The following is a 16,849-nucleotide window of genomic DNA, read 5'->3' on the forward strand; positions in this document are numbered from 1 at the left end:
TACCTCTTTAAAAACATGACAGACCATAACTTCATGAAGCCACACTTTGCCTAACAACAACTTTTTATGCGCTGCATTCTCTCTTTGTTAAGATATAAATAAATGAAAATGTTGGCATTTCTTTTTAATCGTGAGGTGAAAACCTGTCTGGATGTCTTAACTGTTCGGGCAGCCTTAATGAAACCCATTTGTCTTTTTAAATTTATTCAAAATACACGAAAGTGCAAAATAACCAAATGCAGCACTTCATTTGAATGCTTAAATTTTTATAGCCTTGGGATAAAAAGCTTTATAATCACAGATTTAGTACAATGTAAAATCATGGATTATAACTTAAAGTGATGGTCAATATACAGGTACAGTTCAGATTCAGCAACATACGTTAAGGTGCATTGTTAATATTTTAAAAAGATCTCTTGACAGAAATGCAATTAAACAACTATATTATCAGTGGTGTATAAAAACAAAATAAACTGTTAAGTTTTTATTACCTTACTGTGGGTTACCACCAGCCGCGGAAGAGGCGGCAAAAACGCGTGAACCGCGTCCAGTTTGCCGCTTGAACATTTTGAGTTTACTCGCTTAATCCGCGCATGAACGCCGCGCGTGAAATTCTAGTCATTCGAGAAATTCACGCGGAAATCCGCGTCATGGGAGGGGCTTCTGCGACTCCGCGGAGACTACACCACTCCGATCGCTTCCTGTAATCACGTCACTACTACAGCAAGCTCCTGATTGGTTAACGCGGCGCGGAATTTCGCCAAAGTTCAGATTTTTGAACTCGCGGGTTTCCCGCGGCAACGCTCAATTCGCGAGGAATGCGCGGAACGCCCCGCGGCTACCGCGTGTACCGCGCCGCAGGATGCCTAATCGCGTGTTTGCATTGACTTAACATGTAAATCATCCGCGCTTGCCGCCTCTTCCGCGGCTGGTGTGAATGCACAGTTAGAATGAGCCGATTTGATCTACATACACCGTGGGCCCCCTTACATGGAAGTCGCCGCCATGTTTCTACAGTAGCCCTAAATGGACAAACTCCTCTACAGACCACATTTGGCAATATATGTTAAAAAGTACATCTTTGCACCCTTATACATCACAGGTGCATATTGGAAACCAAATGTATACATATCTGAACCTAATTGGTCATATTAAAACACGTTTTAAGGGTAAAGCCCCAGCAACAAATTGGGACTAAGACTGTATAAAACATGGATGTAGTGTCCATGATATCACCCATAGGTTTCTGAAGAGCATTTTCAAAGCAAAAAGTTGTCAGAGCCTGCTGTCTCCATCTTGGCAGAGCGTCACCGCACATCACTCCTGGATTATCAAAAATGGGCAAAGAGGCAGAATGTGGGTGAAGCTGAGGTGCCAGGCTGCTGAAACTGCGCCCACCTAGCTTAACGGTAGTGACAGCAGCGGCAATCCCCCTGTCACCCTTAATTATTACAAAAAATTCACCCCCTACAAAAAATTAATCAAAAACACTTAAAGTAAAGTAAAGTTTTTACATGAGGGGTCTTTGAGATTGTTGGGATTCTCTTTTGGAGCCAGTCTCTAGTGGACAGTCGATGAATTGCAGTTTAAGTCACTTCCATGTTGGCTTCACAAAAGAAATCGGAAGGTCGCCCCTTGACTGGGACAATTTTTTGACCATTGTTTCTGACAGTGTACCTTTGATGTAAACTTTATCAATGCTGTTCTGAAGCCTATGATAATTTAACATTTGATAACTACTGTTTGAATACATAGCATATAATGGATTCAGTTTTTCTGTCCAGAAAGGAGATGAAGAACAAATTCACCAACTCCCAGGAAATAAACCACTTGAGCGATGCCGAAAAGCGGAGCAATGACCAGGGCGCGACAGTACGCCCCCTTCAGGAACGCAGCAGGACCCTCATTGCGAAGAATCTTACTGTAGGGAGATGATTAGGGAGATTTTTTTTATCAGTTATTTGCTGTTTAATGTGGAGCTGACTGTTTTTGTTTAAATCCCACCTTAAGGGCTGTCACACCACACTTTCATTCCATTGACTTCCATTCATACTTATGTGTCAGACCAGAAAAGCAGATATTTTGCTGCGTATCTGGTGAACTCTGACCTGCGAATTCGTATCACGTAAAGACGTGACCAGTAGAATATCCATACGCCACAACGTGACTTTTCTTTACTATAAAGCAAAGATGGATGAATCGCTGGCCAACCAAATTCGCATCAATGTCTAAAAATATTTGTATGCTCAAAGTTTAGTGTGACTGTCCAGTTAACAATTTTCCCGCCATAGACGAGTTATCTTGTCAATTTAAGGAATAGTCAATTTTCTTATAAAAAAAATCCAGATAATTTACTCACCACCATGTCATCTAAAATGTTGATGTCTTTCTTTGTTCAGTCGAGAAGAAATTATGTTTTTTGAGGAAACCATTGCAGGATTTTTCTCATTTTAATGGACTTTAATAGAGCCCAACATTTAATACTTTACTCAACACTTAACAGTTTTTTTCAATGGAGTTTCAAAGGACTCTAAACGATCCCAAACGAGGCATAAGGGTCTTATCTAGCAAAACGATTGTCATTTTTGACAAGACAAATAAAAAATATGCACTTTTAAACCACAACTTCTTATCTAGATTTTTTTCTTACTATGGAAGTCAATGCTGCTCCTGTTTCCTTGGCAAACTTTTCATTTGTGGGGTGAACTATCCCTTTAAGATTGAAATGACCAAATTGTCTCTGATCTTTCTCTTCTTCACCTATTTTGGCAATAATGTGAAACTTGCCCACAACGACAACACATTTTAATAGACTGAATTATCCTTTGAATATTTGTAATGGAAAATAAGTTTGTGCAGAGCTTTAGAGATAAACACAGACTGAGTCAATTCACTGTGGCTAAATCTTAGATAAACTTTCAGTTGCGCACCACGGATACAAATTAAAGTTGGCGATATGCAAGTTTGCGTTTGCAGAGGAAAACTTTAAGGCGGACTAAAGTCTTGTCAGCAGTTCACACTCAGAAAAGACCTCAAGATCGCACTTTGCAATGAACAGGATATGATGTCACGCTCAAGGCCTTTTTTAATAAATAATACATCATATAACCACAAATAAATCCGAAAGATGAAAATTCAGCAGAATGCAGCACGTCTTTGAATGACTTTCCATTTGTTGATCTCCCTTTTGCACATATATATGAATAGAAGTCAATGGAGGGACAAGTCTGGTGAGATGGGCTTTTTAATCCCAGACTTCAACGACTTTGTAAATGAAGGATATGAATGAAAGTTACCTGAGGCAGTCTTTTACTCCGCTGTATGTGTCTTCTTGACTTCCACGGGTCATAGACTGAATCCTGGTCTTTATCACTGACACATACAGATACATACACATCAGTTTCTAACTTCCTTATGATTGTTTCCCCTTTCCAGAAATTGTTGTTGTTATAGTAAAAACATTGTAATCTCTAAAGGCCATAGTATAATTACAGGATGTAAAATGTAATAACATGAGGGTGATTAAATTATAAGAGAATTTTCATATTCGGATAAACTATCCCTTTAAAGCTCACATAACACACTTATCTCATGTTAATCTTAAGTACCTATAGAGCAGTATAATGGTGCATTCACACCAGCCGCGGTAGAGGCGGCAAAAACACGCTATTCGCGCGAAGTTGGACGCTTGAACATTTGAGTTTACTTGCAGCATGGGAGGGGCTTCTGCGACTCTGCTGAGACTCCGCTCGCTTCCTATAATTACGTTACTACTACATCAAGATCCTGATTGTTTAACGCGGTGCAGAAATCCGCCGAAGTTCAGATTTTTCAACTCCTTTTCAGTGCATTTCCAACAACAACGCTCAATTTGCATTCTGCGCCATTCGCGTGTACCTGCACCGCAGGATGCCTAATCACGTCTTTGCATTGACTTAACATTTAAATCACTCGTGCTTGCCGCCTCTAGCGCATCTGGTGTGAACCCTGCATAATTCTGCGTTCAAACCAGCCGCGGTAGAGGCGTCAAGCACGAGTGATTACAATGTTAAGTCAATGTGAAGACGAGTTGACGCGTGTCTGGAGGTCTCGCGGCACGAATGAGGTGTTTAGCGCGCCGCCGTAGACATGATTCCTCCTCATTCGTGCATCTAGTTTGCGCGAATAGCGCGAATTGAGCATCGCCGCGGGAAATGCTTGAGTTGAAAAATTTGAACTTTGGCGGAAAAACGCACAGTGTTAACCAATCAAGAGCTTGCTCTAGTAGTGACGTGATTACAGGAAGCAAGAAGAGTCGCAGAAGCCTCTTCCATGATGCGAATTTCAACGTGAATGTCTCGATGACTAGAATTTCACGTGCAGCTTTCACACGCGAATCAACCGCTGTAGCCATTCTTTCCAAATAAACCTGAGTTCCTGGAGGTGTACCGCGGACGGAGCAAGTCACGAGCAAGCACACATAAAACATTATCCCACTGTCTTATGATTCACTACATGTTTGTTTACATTACATGCACTTATGCACCGATTGCCAACAAAACACAGACATTTGATGCAGTTTTACTTACCGCCTGCGACTCATGACCTGGTTGGGACCGCCCCATTTTAACAAAATCCAACGTATAAACCCCGGATAAACAAACTATATCCATTCTTTCCATAAGTCTGGATTCTTTGGGAAACTGAACAAGCTTTAATTTCCCTCGCATACAATAACACACCTCTCTGGTGACGTAGATTTCGTGTCAGCTCTTGGTTGGTGTGTGCGTGCGCTATTCCAGTTAAAGTGCCCATATAAGGACTTCCACTGTACTTACTGCACTCAAGCTGGCCATAAAAATTAAAGCGAATTTTTATGTATGAATCTTTCATGTTCGAAAAAGAAACTTTTTACAAACCCTGGTGAAGTACATTCGGCACAGAAAAACTCATACGTCCAACTGCTTTTTGACACTTTGCCTATGTTTAGCATGAGGAATCCAACTCTTAAACAGTGTTAATAAATCTGAATGCATGAAATAGCCCCACACCGCCCCCATGTAGCCCTCATTGTAACTTATTATGTTAAAGCACCACCTACTGGGTGTTTTTTTTCTATAAATTGTTCAATTTGGTTTTGGTCAGTGGTCCTTAAAATTGTACTGCACACACACACACACACACACAGCTCACTCAGTGAATCCAATCATTCAGCACAGACCATCTCACCATCCACAGGGTTGACAGCAACAGCTGCAATGCAGCCCGCAATACAGCCGGTGAGGAAGGAGATGTAAAACGGAGCGGAACCATCAGCGTTCCTCCTGCCCAGGCTGTTCAAGTTAGCAAACAGTGGGAAGTAAATGACAGAGAAAGGCACATCCCTGAGACACACACAAGACAGCTCAGTGAGATAAAGGACACACAGAAGAAGACATGATGTCTCACAGATTGAACGACTCAGTTAGACAACCTTAATAGAGTGGCACCAAGGCCCTTATAAAAACCAGCGAGGCCTCTGTCCTTCAGCACATCTCTAGAGACCTGGAGGGCAGTGGGAGATTTCACGAGGCTCTCTTTGGCTCCGCCTCCTCTGCCCTGATGGCCAATCAGCTTCCTCTGTGCCTCTGTCAGAAACAAAAGGAGTGTAGCACCATACAACTATAGTATTTATCATGCATAAATGACCCATTTATACTGAGTACTGTATCCCATAATGCAATGGGCTCAACTTGACTTTCCAATTTCTGGTTAACATACTTTTATTGACTCATTATTTGTTCCAGCAGTCGAACATTCAGACATATATTTTAGCAAAAGACTAGGTTAAAAATGCAAAATAGGCATATTTTGATGATAAACGAGACATCATGTCTAATGGCACTTGGCAAAGTAAGACATCTCTGAAAGACAATAGACAGACAGTTGTGCGTCACTCACCTATTCTGCCAGCATCCTGCAACTGGATCTTTAGCATCTCCATAGGAGTTGTTATAATTACCTGCCAAATCGCATAATACACACACGCAGAAAGACATTAGTGGTAGCATTAAAGGATCATTTCCTTCGTTTCCAATCCAACTTTACGGATGAAGAAGCAGATTAAAGAAATCTTCCTCCCATTATGTTGTATGTTAGTTGGCATTGTTGCTTTTATAACAATTCTAATTTAAAGACACAATTGTTCATGCGAAGTAGAGGTGACCTATTCTATGCAAAAGCAAACTTGATCTGGAACTGCAAATCATGTTTTAACTTTATTTGTTTTAAAGGGCACATAATCCCATTTTACAAGGTGTTTGGACATAAATGTGTGTTGGCAGTGTGTAAACACAGCCACCATAAATGAAAAAATTCCACCCCATTAAACCAAAGCAGTCTCATTAGACATGCAGTTCTGATTCTCTTGACAATGTGACATCACACTGATAAAGCCTCGCCAAAGATGATCTATTGGGTTGAGATCTGGTGACTGTGGGGGCCATTTTAGTACAGTGAACTCATTGTCATGTTCAAGAAACCAATTTGAAATAATTTGAGCTTTGTGACATGGTGCATTATCCTGCTTGAAGTAGCCATCAGAGGATGAGTACACGGTGGTCATAAAGGGATGGACATGGTCAGAAACAATGCTCAGGTAGGCTGTGGCATTTAAACGCTGCCCAATTGGCACTAAGGGGCCTAAAGTGTGCCAAGAAAACATCCCCCACACCATTACACCACCACCACAAGCCTGCACAGTGGTAACAAGGCATGATGGATCCATGTTCTCATTCTGTTTACGACTCTACCATCTGAATGTCTCAGCAGAAATCGAGACTCATCAGATCAGGCAACATTTTTCCAGTCTTCAACTGTCCAATTTTGGTGAGCTCGTGCAAATTGGCTCTTTTTCCGATTTATAGTGGAGATGAGTGGTACCCAATGGGGTCTTCTGCTGTTGTTGCCCATCCGCCTCAAGGTTGTGCGTGTTGAGGCTTCACAAATGCTTTGCTGCATACCTCGGTTGTAACGAGTGGTTATTTCAGTCAAAGTTTCTCTTCTATCAGCTTGAATCAGTCGGCCCATTCTCCTCTGACCTTTAGCTTTAACAAGGCATTTTCGCCCACAGGACTGCCGCATACTGGACGTTTTTCCCTTTTCACACCATTCTTTGTAAACCCTAGAAATGGTTGTGCGTGAAAATCCTCAGAGTAGATTGTGAAATACTCAGACCGGCCGTCTGGCACCAACAACCATGCCACGCTCAGAATTGCTTAAATCACCTTTCTTTCCCATTCTGACATTCAGTTTGGAGTTCAGGAGATTGTCTTGACCAGGACCACACCCCTAAATGCATTGAAGCAACTGCAATGTGATTGGTTGATTAGATAATTGCATTAATGAGAAATTGACCAGGTGTTCCTAATAATCCTTTAGGTGAGTGTACTATGAGTTGAAACTTCACAGACACATTCTAGGCACACCTGAGACTTACATATTGTAAAAATGTGCCCTTTAAATATGTGCTCTCAATTTCTTTGGATAAAATTTCATGAGAAAAAAATGAATACACCTTTAAAACTAATGTTTTGTGTGTATCTCTTGTCATATAGGTGACTAACCTGACAGGTACCCGCTCCACAGCCAGCTAACATTTCTTTAAACAATGTCAACTTCTGCCTGGGTGAGAGAATGAGATTACTGTTAGATTATAATAATAAGTTTGTTTTTATAAAAAAATGACCCTCCGGGGTACTGAATATGTGGTATACACTCATGCACACAATTCAATAATTTATTGCCCTCATGTGGACTGTTTTAATCAATAATTTACTAGCTTTTGTGTCAAAACAAAGATGGTCAGCTGAAGGTATTCAAGTTTTATTGAGTTATGTAAGCAAAAAGGTACTAAAGGCTGGGCTCTGTCATGGCCGAATGGCGTTGTTGGGCACGATGTGAAGCGGAGTCAATACAATTCCTTCAACCCTAATTTAACACAATACAGCACAGCCTCGAGTAACTTTTACTTGATTTTATAAGCGAGTTACCACACAATATCAATATTAAAGTAAAAAAAAATTCACTGAGCTTTCATGAAGTAAAATCAGTAAAAATCTTTCTTCGGCTTTAAAAATTGTTTTAAATATGTTTCAAACACAATGTTTTACATATGTTTTAAAGGGATACCTAAAAATGAAAATGACCCCATGATTTACTCATCTTCAAGCCATCCGCGACGTATTTAAGATTATAATTTTTCAGACAAACACAGTCAGAGTTATATTAAAAATGTCCGGGCTGTTCCAAGTTTTCTAATGGTAGTAAATGGTGCTTTTGATTTGAAGCCCAAAAAGTCCATCCATCCTTTACAGAAGTAATCCACACTGCTCCAATTTTCATATTTAAAGAACTGTTCCTTCAATGGCTCTCTCATTTAAAGGTAACTCTGTATCGACCCCTTGAGTCTGGAGGTTTGCTATTGCCACAGCAATGCATTAAAGGTGCATTGTGTAATCTCTTGACAGAAATACAATATAATCAGTGCCGCCGCTCTCACCACGCATATCACACGCAGTGCGTAGGGCACCAAGTGCTGAAGGGGCACCAAAAATAGACTAATAAAAAATTATAATGCCGCTATTATTTCATTAGCCTATAGAAATATAATTAAGCACTTTTTAGGAAAGAATTATCCTTAGGGCACCGAAATGGCTAGCAGCAGCACTGAATATAATCTACATAACTATATTATCAGTGATGTATAAAGACCTTACATAATGAACTGTATTGTTTTTATTACCTTACAATGAGCCGTTTTTATCTAAATACACCACGGGTCTCCTTACATGGAAGTCGCTGTCATGTTTCTACAGTAGCCCTAAATGGACAAACTGAGCACGTTTGGTCCCTACGTCATCTCAGATGACAAAATGTTTGTCCTTGGGTGGCTACCGTATGCGTTTTGAATTTAAGGGTGAGCTATTGGTTGCAATTTGCAATCCTACTACTAGTTGCTGCTAAAATTGACACACAACACCTTTAACATGTCATATGTGTATAAGTGAAAGAACGAATGATGGTTATTACATTTAAGTGTGTGTGTGTGTTATCGTAATCTCACCCATCTTTGGACAGCTGATGTCTAAAGAAATCATTGGCTGCGAGTTTGATGGCCTTTTCTGGAGTTACCAGCATCAGATTAACTGCAGCACCTGGAAAAATGTAAAGTGTAAATATGGGATGAAGATGAAAGGCACAAACTTCCTAAACAAGCATGCTGCATCGCACCTCTGTATATTCCAAAAAAACCCTCCGATCGGATGGTTTTCGAGAGACAGTCAGACCTGTGAAATATAAACAACATTATCTACACAAGCACAGGCATTAATCACAAATGCTTTTTGCTCATATACATGCTAGTGTAGATCCGAGATCCGTTTTGCTGGTTTTGGAGGCGTGTTTTGGCCAGATCGATAGGAAACACGCAAGTGACACCAATTAATCCTGCTATCCCTCCATTGATGAGTTTAGCTGACAGACTGAAACAACATGATAGAGCATATAAATCTACTGCACTGAAGAAAGACTTTACTATAAATCCAGGTTTAATAAAACTCACCTGAGCTGCTTCTCAGACATTGTATAATGTAATTAAAGTCACACAATTGCTATCATACTATTTATATCTTCACAAACACTATTTTTCAAAGCGTCTTAGTATTAGGGTGTCACAAACATGATGAAAATTGTGAAATCTTGTTCACTGTTTCTGTATACAGCATTAATCAGTCCAACACGAACACAGAGAAGATGAACTGGAACAGAAGAAGAACTGTGATTTGTTGGTGGACAGTCTCTGTTTGAAGTAAAGATACCTAGAAAGTCATAACAAAACTTAATATTACTATTAAAATAATCTTGTTACTTGTTGTTGTTCAACCATAGTCTAAAACAACCCAGCAATTTGGTAAAACAACCCAACATTGGGTCGTCTTTAACCCAGCAGTGTGTTCTGTCCATTACTGACCCAGCCCTTGGTTAAAAAGCTATTTTTCTGAATTCCCGCTGCTACGATATATCACATGAAACTCAAATTCAGGTGTTGAAATTGGGTTTTTCTTTTGAATGAACTTGTACATTTTCTGTCCTTAAAATATTTGTTTGTGTTGCAGTTTGCATCCATTTGATTTTTTTTTTGTTTTGTTTTGTGCCTGAATGAGATTTTCTGTTTATGTGTCTGCAGGGTGTCCATCTGCCAATAAGGCATAGAAATATGTTTTAAAACTAATACCCAATACCCGTTCTTGTCTTATGACAACTTTGATTAACTTTTTTAAATGTTGACGTATATATGAAGAGATTGGTTCCAAATGCCATTTAAAAAAAAGGAGTTACTGCCAAAATCAGTATTGTATCAGGTCAATATTACGTAAAATCCAATATCCAGCATGTTCTGTCATCTTTTCTTCTTTTTCCCCCAAAACGTGATAAACGCCAGTCCTCCTTCTCTGCAGAATGCAATAAATCCGCTTAACCAATCACAGCATCTGAATCCACGCACTGTAAACAATAATGGCGGTGCGTTTAATACACACAGAATCGTAGCTTTCCTCATCTACTTTGTACTTCGTGATCAACAAACAAACAAAAACAAAATAATACTTTGATGGCATTGATAAACCTGTGGTTGTTTTCTGTGGCGGGGAAGAAACATAAACGATCAAAATCGAATAATTTATGTCAGATAAATTCAGCGATGACGTCCCAAGGATGACAGCGGCAATGACAGTGTTATTAATATGACAAAGTAAGTGTTTCCATTAATGCCATTAACGTTTATTTTTTAATCCGTATATACCACTACTCAACTAAATGAATATAACATGGCAAAGATGAATGCACATTTATATAATGATAGATTTATAGCATTTTGAAAAGTTGTCATTTATTGCATTTTGTGGAAAAAATCGTTTTTATAACAAATCTTTGAAAATCTAATTATGGATTTGAATTTTTTAATGTTTTTATAACCTAAAGATGATATGTGTAAGTTTGTAACAGAAAATTGTGGTTTTCATCTTGTCACTTTCTTGGTATAGAAAACACATTTTTTTCCAAAATTAGTCCAAATGGATTTATTGCATTTTGGAACCAAACTCTTCATGTGCTAAATACGTTTTGTAGAAAGTAAAGCCTAATTAAATATATTTTTGAATTGGAAAATATATTTAGTTTTAACTAGTGCTGGGCATAGATTAATCTAGATTAATCTCATACAAAATAAAAGTAATTTTTTGCATAACATATGAGTTTGTGCTGTGTGTAATTAATATGTATATATAAATACACACACATTCATGTATGTATTTAAGGAACATTTACATGTGTATATATATTTATTAATATTTTCATATATTCTATAGTATATATATAAATAAAAAACGATATATAAATAAAACATTTCTTAAATGTATATTTATGTATGTGTGTTTGTTTAAATATACATAATATTTATACAAAGCTTAAACTCATATATTATAGAAAAAAAACTTTTATTTTGTATGAGCTTAATCTACATTAATCTATGCCCAGCCCTATATTTAACCTTCATATATCAACATACGGTTTATTTAAAAATGTATTTCAAGGGCAAGCAAATACATTTCTAATTTTACAATCCATATGGTAAAAAAATGTATTCTTGGCCAAAATATATTTTAAATATGTGCTAAATATTTGTTAATTTTATAAAGTAAATTTTTGAAATTGAAAATATATTTAATTTAAACCTAACATAAAGTTTTTCTTCCAGTGTGAATTGAATGTATTTCCTTGGTTATAAATGATAATATATGGAGGGCTAAATATATTCTTTAAATGCTTTAAAATATATTTCAACATGTACAAAAAATGTCCAAAAAGTATCTTGGTGAAAAATATATTTTTGTAAACCTATATTTCAACAAATATTATTTTGGGCATTTTATTTAAAATATGTATTTTTTGCCATATGGGTGTGTTTGTGCAAGTGCACATTTATATGTTTATTTGTTTCATGCATGTTTTTTAAGTGTCCATACATTAACCTGCAGAAAAATGCGCAAAGAAAAAGTGTACATTTCTGTAACCATGGCAACTGCTGACTACAAACATTGCAGTGTTTCAAAAACATGTGTAGTGAATTCAGGAAATCACTTCAGACCGACAGGACACAGGATCAAAGGCAGAGGTGTGGACTCCATCCAAGCTACTCCCAAATATCCATTAGTGGAAATGTAGTACAGTTTTGTGAAAGAATGAAGACATTTATAACCATACAGACTGAGAGAGAGAGAGAGAGAGAGAGAGAGAGAGAGAGAGAGAGAGAGAGAGAGACAGAGAGAGATATTTCATAACTTACCAAGATGAATTTTAAATCCGACTGAATATTTAGCACTATATTTAGGTGTCCAAAAAATACCAACTGCAGCTAATAAAAGTGACATTTTATTTGACCTTTGTCAAAGTGACATTTGTTTGAATACTTTAAAGAACAACTATTATGCAAAATCCACTTTTACAAGGTATTTGGACATAAATATGTGTTGACAGTGTGTGGCACAACAACCCTACAACACTGTAAAAGGTGTTTCTGTGCCTTAGTAGATTTAACAAAGATAAAACGAGTAAACTGTATTAAAAACAAATCATTCAAAATTTGAGTTAAAATAACATAAAAATATGAATAATTTGAGTAAATCTAAATGAACACTTTAATGGGTAAATTCAGCTTCATTTTATCATGTATAATCCACTTAAATTTGTAAGAAGGAAATTTACTTAATAATTTTGTGTTGAAACTACATGAATAAATTTAGAAAACATAGCTCACTAGGCATTAGACTCGTAGTTCCCGGCATGCTTTGCATGGGACTGCATTTGGACAGTGAAATTTTAATTTAAACACTATTTTATATTTTTTTTAACTAAAAAGAAAGACTTTTCAGTGTTTAATGTTTATTTATCTTTGAGATTTAGAAGAGTTTTTGTTTCATCTTTGAGTTTGTTCAGAAGACTGGTGCTTGTGCATAGACTGCAAATTGAAGTATGTCGCGCTTTACAGCTGCCCAAAACTAAACCGGGTGGGTGCGTTGTTTGAATAAACAATTCGAGTTAACTCAACTTAATTTTGTCGCGTTTGTATTAAGTAATATTACAGTGTTTAGTGCTAATGCTGCTAAAGATACTATTGTCTCAGATTGTATTCACAGGAATCAGATGTATTTTTAACCAAAAGCGCTCACTGTCTGTTGGTAAGGAAGTGAGGAGTTGTAGCTCATTTGCATTTAAAGGTACAGACACAAAAACAGCGCTTTTTGCTCCCACTATAGGTGCATTTTTTGGACATGATATAATAAATGATCTGTGGGGTATTTTGAGCTGAAACTTCACAGACACATTCTGGGCACACCTGAGACTTATATTACATCTTGTAAAAATGGGCATATGTACCCTTTTATCTTTCTATAAAGAAGCAATTGCTCCCTGTTAAGTCTCATCATGGTTTTCAATTTGCTTAAAAAAGTGCACGTACAGATATATAACCTAAATAAATCTGTCGTCTATTTTACAATAGTGTGAAAATTTCATTGCTTGTAAAAGAAACATGAAAGTGTGACAGTTTTGCGACTGATGCTTAAGTCTAATTAACTTGATTTGTGCGCAGCTCTTTAAAGAGCAAATCTGAGATTCTTGCAGTTGTCAATTTACAGTATTTTACTGTAACTCAAAATAACAATATAATAATATGAGGCTGTTTTTCAAAACTAAAGCCTGAAGATTTTCTTTATTTTCTGCATCACAGCTAAAACAATAGGACAACTAAAACACATGCCAAGACTCACATTTATCCAGAATCCACAGTCAGTCCCCCACAATGCATCCCATTGAGAGATTATGTTCAGAAACCCAACACCTCCCATTATGAAGCTAACATGAACAGAGGCTGCTAGTGTACAAGAGAAGAAAGAGGGAAAGTAAATAACGGTGTTGGAAAAGGACAACGTTGGGAAGATAAGACTATGGGAGCAGAGCCGGAAAAGGATCCCACTGACTTTAGCCATCGAAAGTCTCTGCTTGACTTCTTCACATGTTTCCTCCTCTAAAAGTAAAGCAGGTGAGCTGATACGATTCGATTTCTGATTTGCTGTGCATTTAGTTTTTAGAATTTAAAATAGCTCACATAATTTCCAAGTCAAGCTGCCTTCATGAAGGAGCGTTACAGAGGAAAGCACATATTTTGAAATGACGCATGATGCACATGAACTCTTTGGTACCATTATTAACTCTGTAGTACCAATGTTTTCATCTGAGGCTCTTTAGTACAATATGGACAGTGACGGCCAATGACTTCTCTTCCGAAGGGTGCGGTTTCAAAATATGTGTTTGTTGCGTCATGTGAACCAAGTTTAAATTTAACCATTTTTTTGATGTATATGGATTTTACTGCTTTAGAAGATCTGAAATATAGCAGAGACATTTTATAGACTACTTTTATGATACTATAGTGCTTTTGACTCTTAATGTTTTGGAGATGATAAATCACTCGCTGTCATTGCATGGACAGCAGAAGCTTTACTTTATTTCGTGGATGATAAAAAAGGATGAAACGAGAGGGAGTAAATCATGACAAAACTGTAAAATTTTGGGGGGGGGGACTAATATGCCATATGTAATTTCATTTTTATCTTGTCTCCTCAGTCTCATTATCAGACATTTATCAAACTTTTAAATTGTAGCTCATTTTAAATTCTAACAGAAATGCCAAGACACTCTTCTCTGATTAATCTGCAACTTAATAAAGTCTTGTAATCAACTAACCTGATGATAATACATTTATCTCTTCAGTTCTCTTACTTTGTAATTGTTGAAGTGTTTGCGATAATGTGGGTCACATGAGGAGCTTGTTTATCATAAGTAAACTTTATTCATTTCATCGTAACATGCATGAATGGAAGAAAGAAAAGAAACAGGAAGAAGAAAATCTTATAATACCTGCCACTTATTCATGCACATTTTAAAAAATAAACTACTACATAAGTAAATCAACCTCAATCCTCATGTCTTGCAATCTTACACTCTAATAAAATATTGCCCCAAAAGCTCATTTTTAGTGCTATATAGCACCTATGAAGAACCATATGGGGTTGATATAGCATCATTATAGCACCAGATATGGTTCTATGTAGCACAATATGGTTCTACACAGGTGCTAAATGGCACTTAAAATGGTTCCCCTATGATCATGAACCACTTTAAGTGCTATTTAGCACCTTTTGTTTATTATGTATTGTGTATATTGAGTCCTTTAATACTCAGTCTGAAATCATTTGTTTATTCATTACAGTTTTAAACCATCAGCAGCATATATAAATGACATTGTGTTACATAATGACCACAATTGTTTTTGCAAATGTTCTCTAAAATAAAACAACATATTCATGCATGTGTTTGCATAGCCCTTGCAAGAATGATAAAGAAATAGTTGTACAAAAAATGTATTTATTATTTCTTCTTGCTCATTATTTTATTAAGTTTTTATTTCATACCTGTATGTATATTTCCATAAAACACAATTTTTTTTGTTAGTCAAAATGAAAACTTATAAGTTACTATAAGTGTATAGTTTTATTACCATTATTTATAAATATATTAGTTTTAATGCATCACTTATGTCATAAGGCAAATTTTAAACTTTATTAACATTGTATTAGTTATTGTATAGGTTTACTCAGGCTTTTATAAGTTTACCCAGATAGCTGAAACACACTTCTTGCCTAGATCTAAAGCAATGTAACCTAAATATCCTCCAATTATTAATATTAAAAGTTTGTTAAGAAAAAGTTTATGGATGAAAGGAATGTACAGGTGATGAGAGACAGAAATTAATTTACACAGTTTAGTGCTGATCTGATAGGATTATGCAAATATATTTACCTTACAGGTCCGTTATTATGGTGAGATCGATGATGTTTGAGTCGAAGAGCTGAGATTTACAGCACACAGGTGCTCGGATCATTATGAGCTTTGGTTTATATACTGTATAATATACTCATAATAAACAACGACCTCTGCTGGGGAAATGTATTATTTTATGATCATGTTGGTATATTGTAAATTAAAGGGATAGTTCACCCAAAAATTTAAATTATGTCATCATTTACTCACTCTCATGTTGTTACAAACCTGTATAAATTTCTTTGTTCTGATGAAAACGAAGGAAGATATTTTGAGGAATGTTTGTAAACTGTTCATGAGCTCCATTCACTATTAATATTTTTCCACTATGGAAGTGAATGGGGCTCATGAACAGTTTGGATTTTAAAATATATTTGCTGAAATTGTAAATGTTAAAATTAACATGAACTTAGATGAATAACTTCTGTAGCTGTTCATTGTAAGTTTATGTTAGCTAATGCATTAACAAATAATACTGTAAAGTGTTAACATTAAAATAACAAACACAAATTAAATGAATAAAACTTCTTCATATACTTTTTTATATAAATATACAATTAATTAAACTAGTTTCACAATATAATAAAATAACTTTAAAGCATACAGTTAAAAATCAAGAAAACAAAAAGAAGTAAATTATAATTATTAATCTTTATCTATGTAAGATATTAATCTATATAAAGATCTAAATAAGATAAGAACTAAATAATCCCATACGGCAAAAAATACATTTCTCTGGCAAAAAAAATATGTTTTAAATATAAATAATTTTTTTAGAAAGTTAAGCTTAATTAAATATATTTTTGAATTTGAAAATGTATTTAGTTTTAACCTTCATACATTAACATATATTTCAAAATGTATTTCAGGGGAAACCCATTATGGTAAAAAA

General features: G+C 36.3%; 1 protein-coding gene and 1 long non-coding RNA gene across 3 annotated transcripts; one reads left to right on the top strand and one right to left on the bottom strand.

Moving 5' to 3' along the window:
• Positions 1-541: 541 nt before the first annotated feature.
• On the bottom strand, positions 542-9,600 carry slc25a22b (solute carrier family 25 member 22b). 2 transcript variants are annotated; one of them, XM_065294459.2, is made up of 11 exons: positions 9,581-9,600; positions 9,375-9,500; positions 9,250-9,305; positions 9,083-9,173; positions 7,584-7,641; positions 5,916-5,980; positions 5,678-5,715; positions 5,453-5,606; positions 5,209-5,363; positions 3,297-3,372; positions 542-1,921 (listed from the first exon to the last, which is right to left on the bottom strand). In XM_065294459.2, exons 1-11 carry the CDS (start codon positions 9,598-9,600, stop codon positions 1,768-1,770), a joined length of 993 nt encoding a protein of 330 aa, XP_065150531.1. In that variant the 3' UTR covers positions 542-1,767. The 2 variants fall into 2 exon arrangements, with proteins under 2 accessions (XP_065150531.1, XP_065150532.1); XM_065294460.2 differs by lacking the exon at positions 5,678-5,715 and having other exon boundaries at positions 5,920-5,980.
• Positions 9,601-10,540: 940 nt separating this feature from the next.
• On the top strand, positions 10,541-16,133 carry LOC141281601 (uncharacterized). The gene is made up of 3 exons (XR_012335945.1): positions 10,541-10,768; positions 13,805-14,116; positions 15,944-16,133. It is a non-coding gene; the product is annotated as an uncharacterized lncRNA (long non-coding RNA).
• The last annotated feature ends 716 nt before the right edge of the window (positions 16,134-16,849 follow it).

Source organism: Paramisgurnus dabryanus, chromosome 2 (assembly GCF_030506205.2).
Source record: "Paramisgurnus dabryanus chromosome 2, PD_genome_1.1, whole genome shotgun sequence".
Classification (NCBI taxonomy): Eukaryota; Metazoa; Chordata; class Actinopteri; order Cypriniformes; family Cobitidae; genus Paramisgurnus; species Paramisgurnus dabryanus.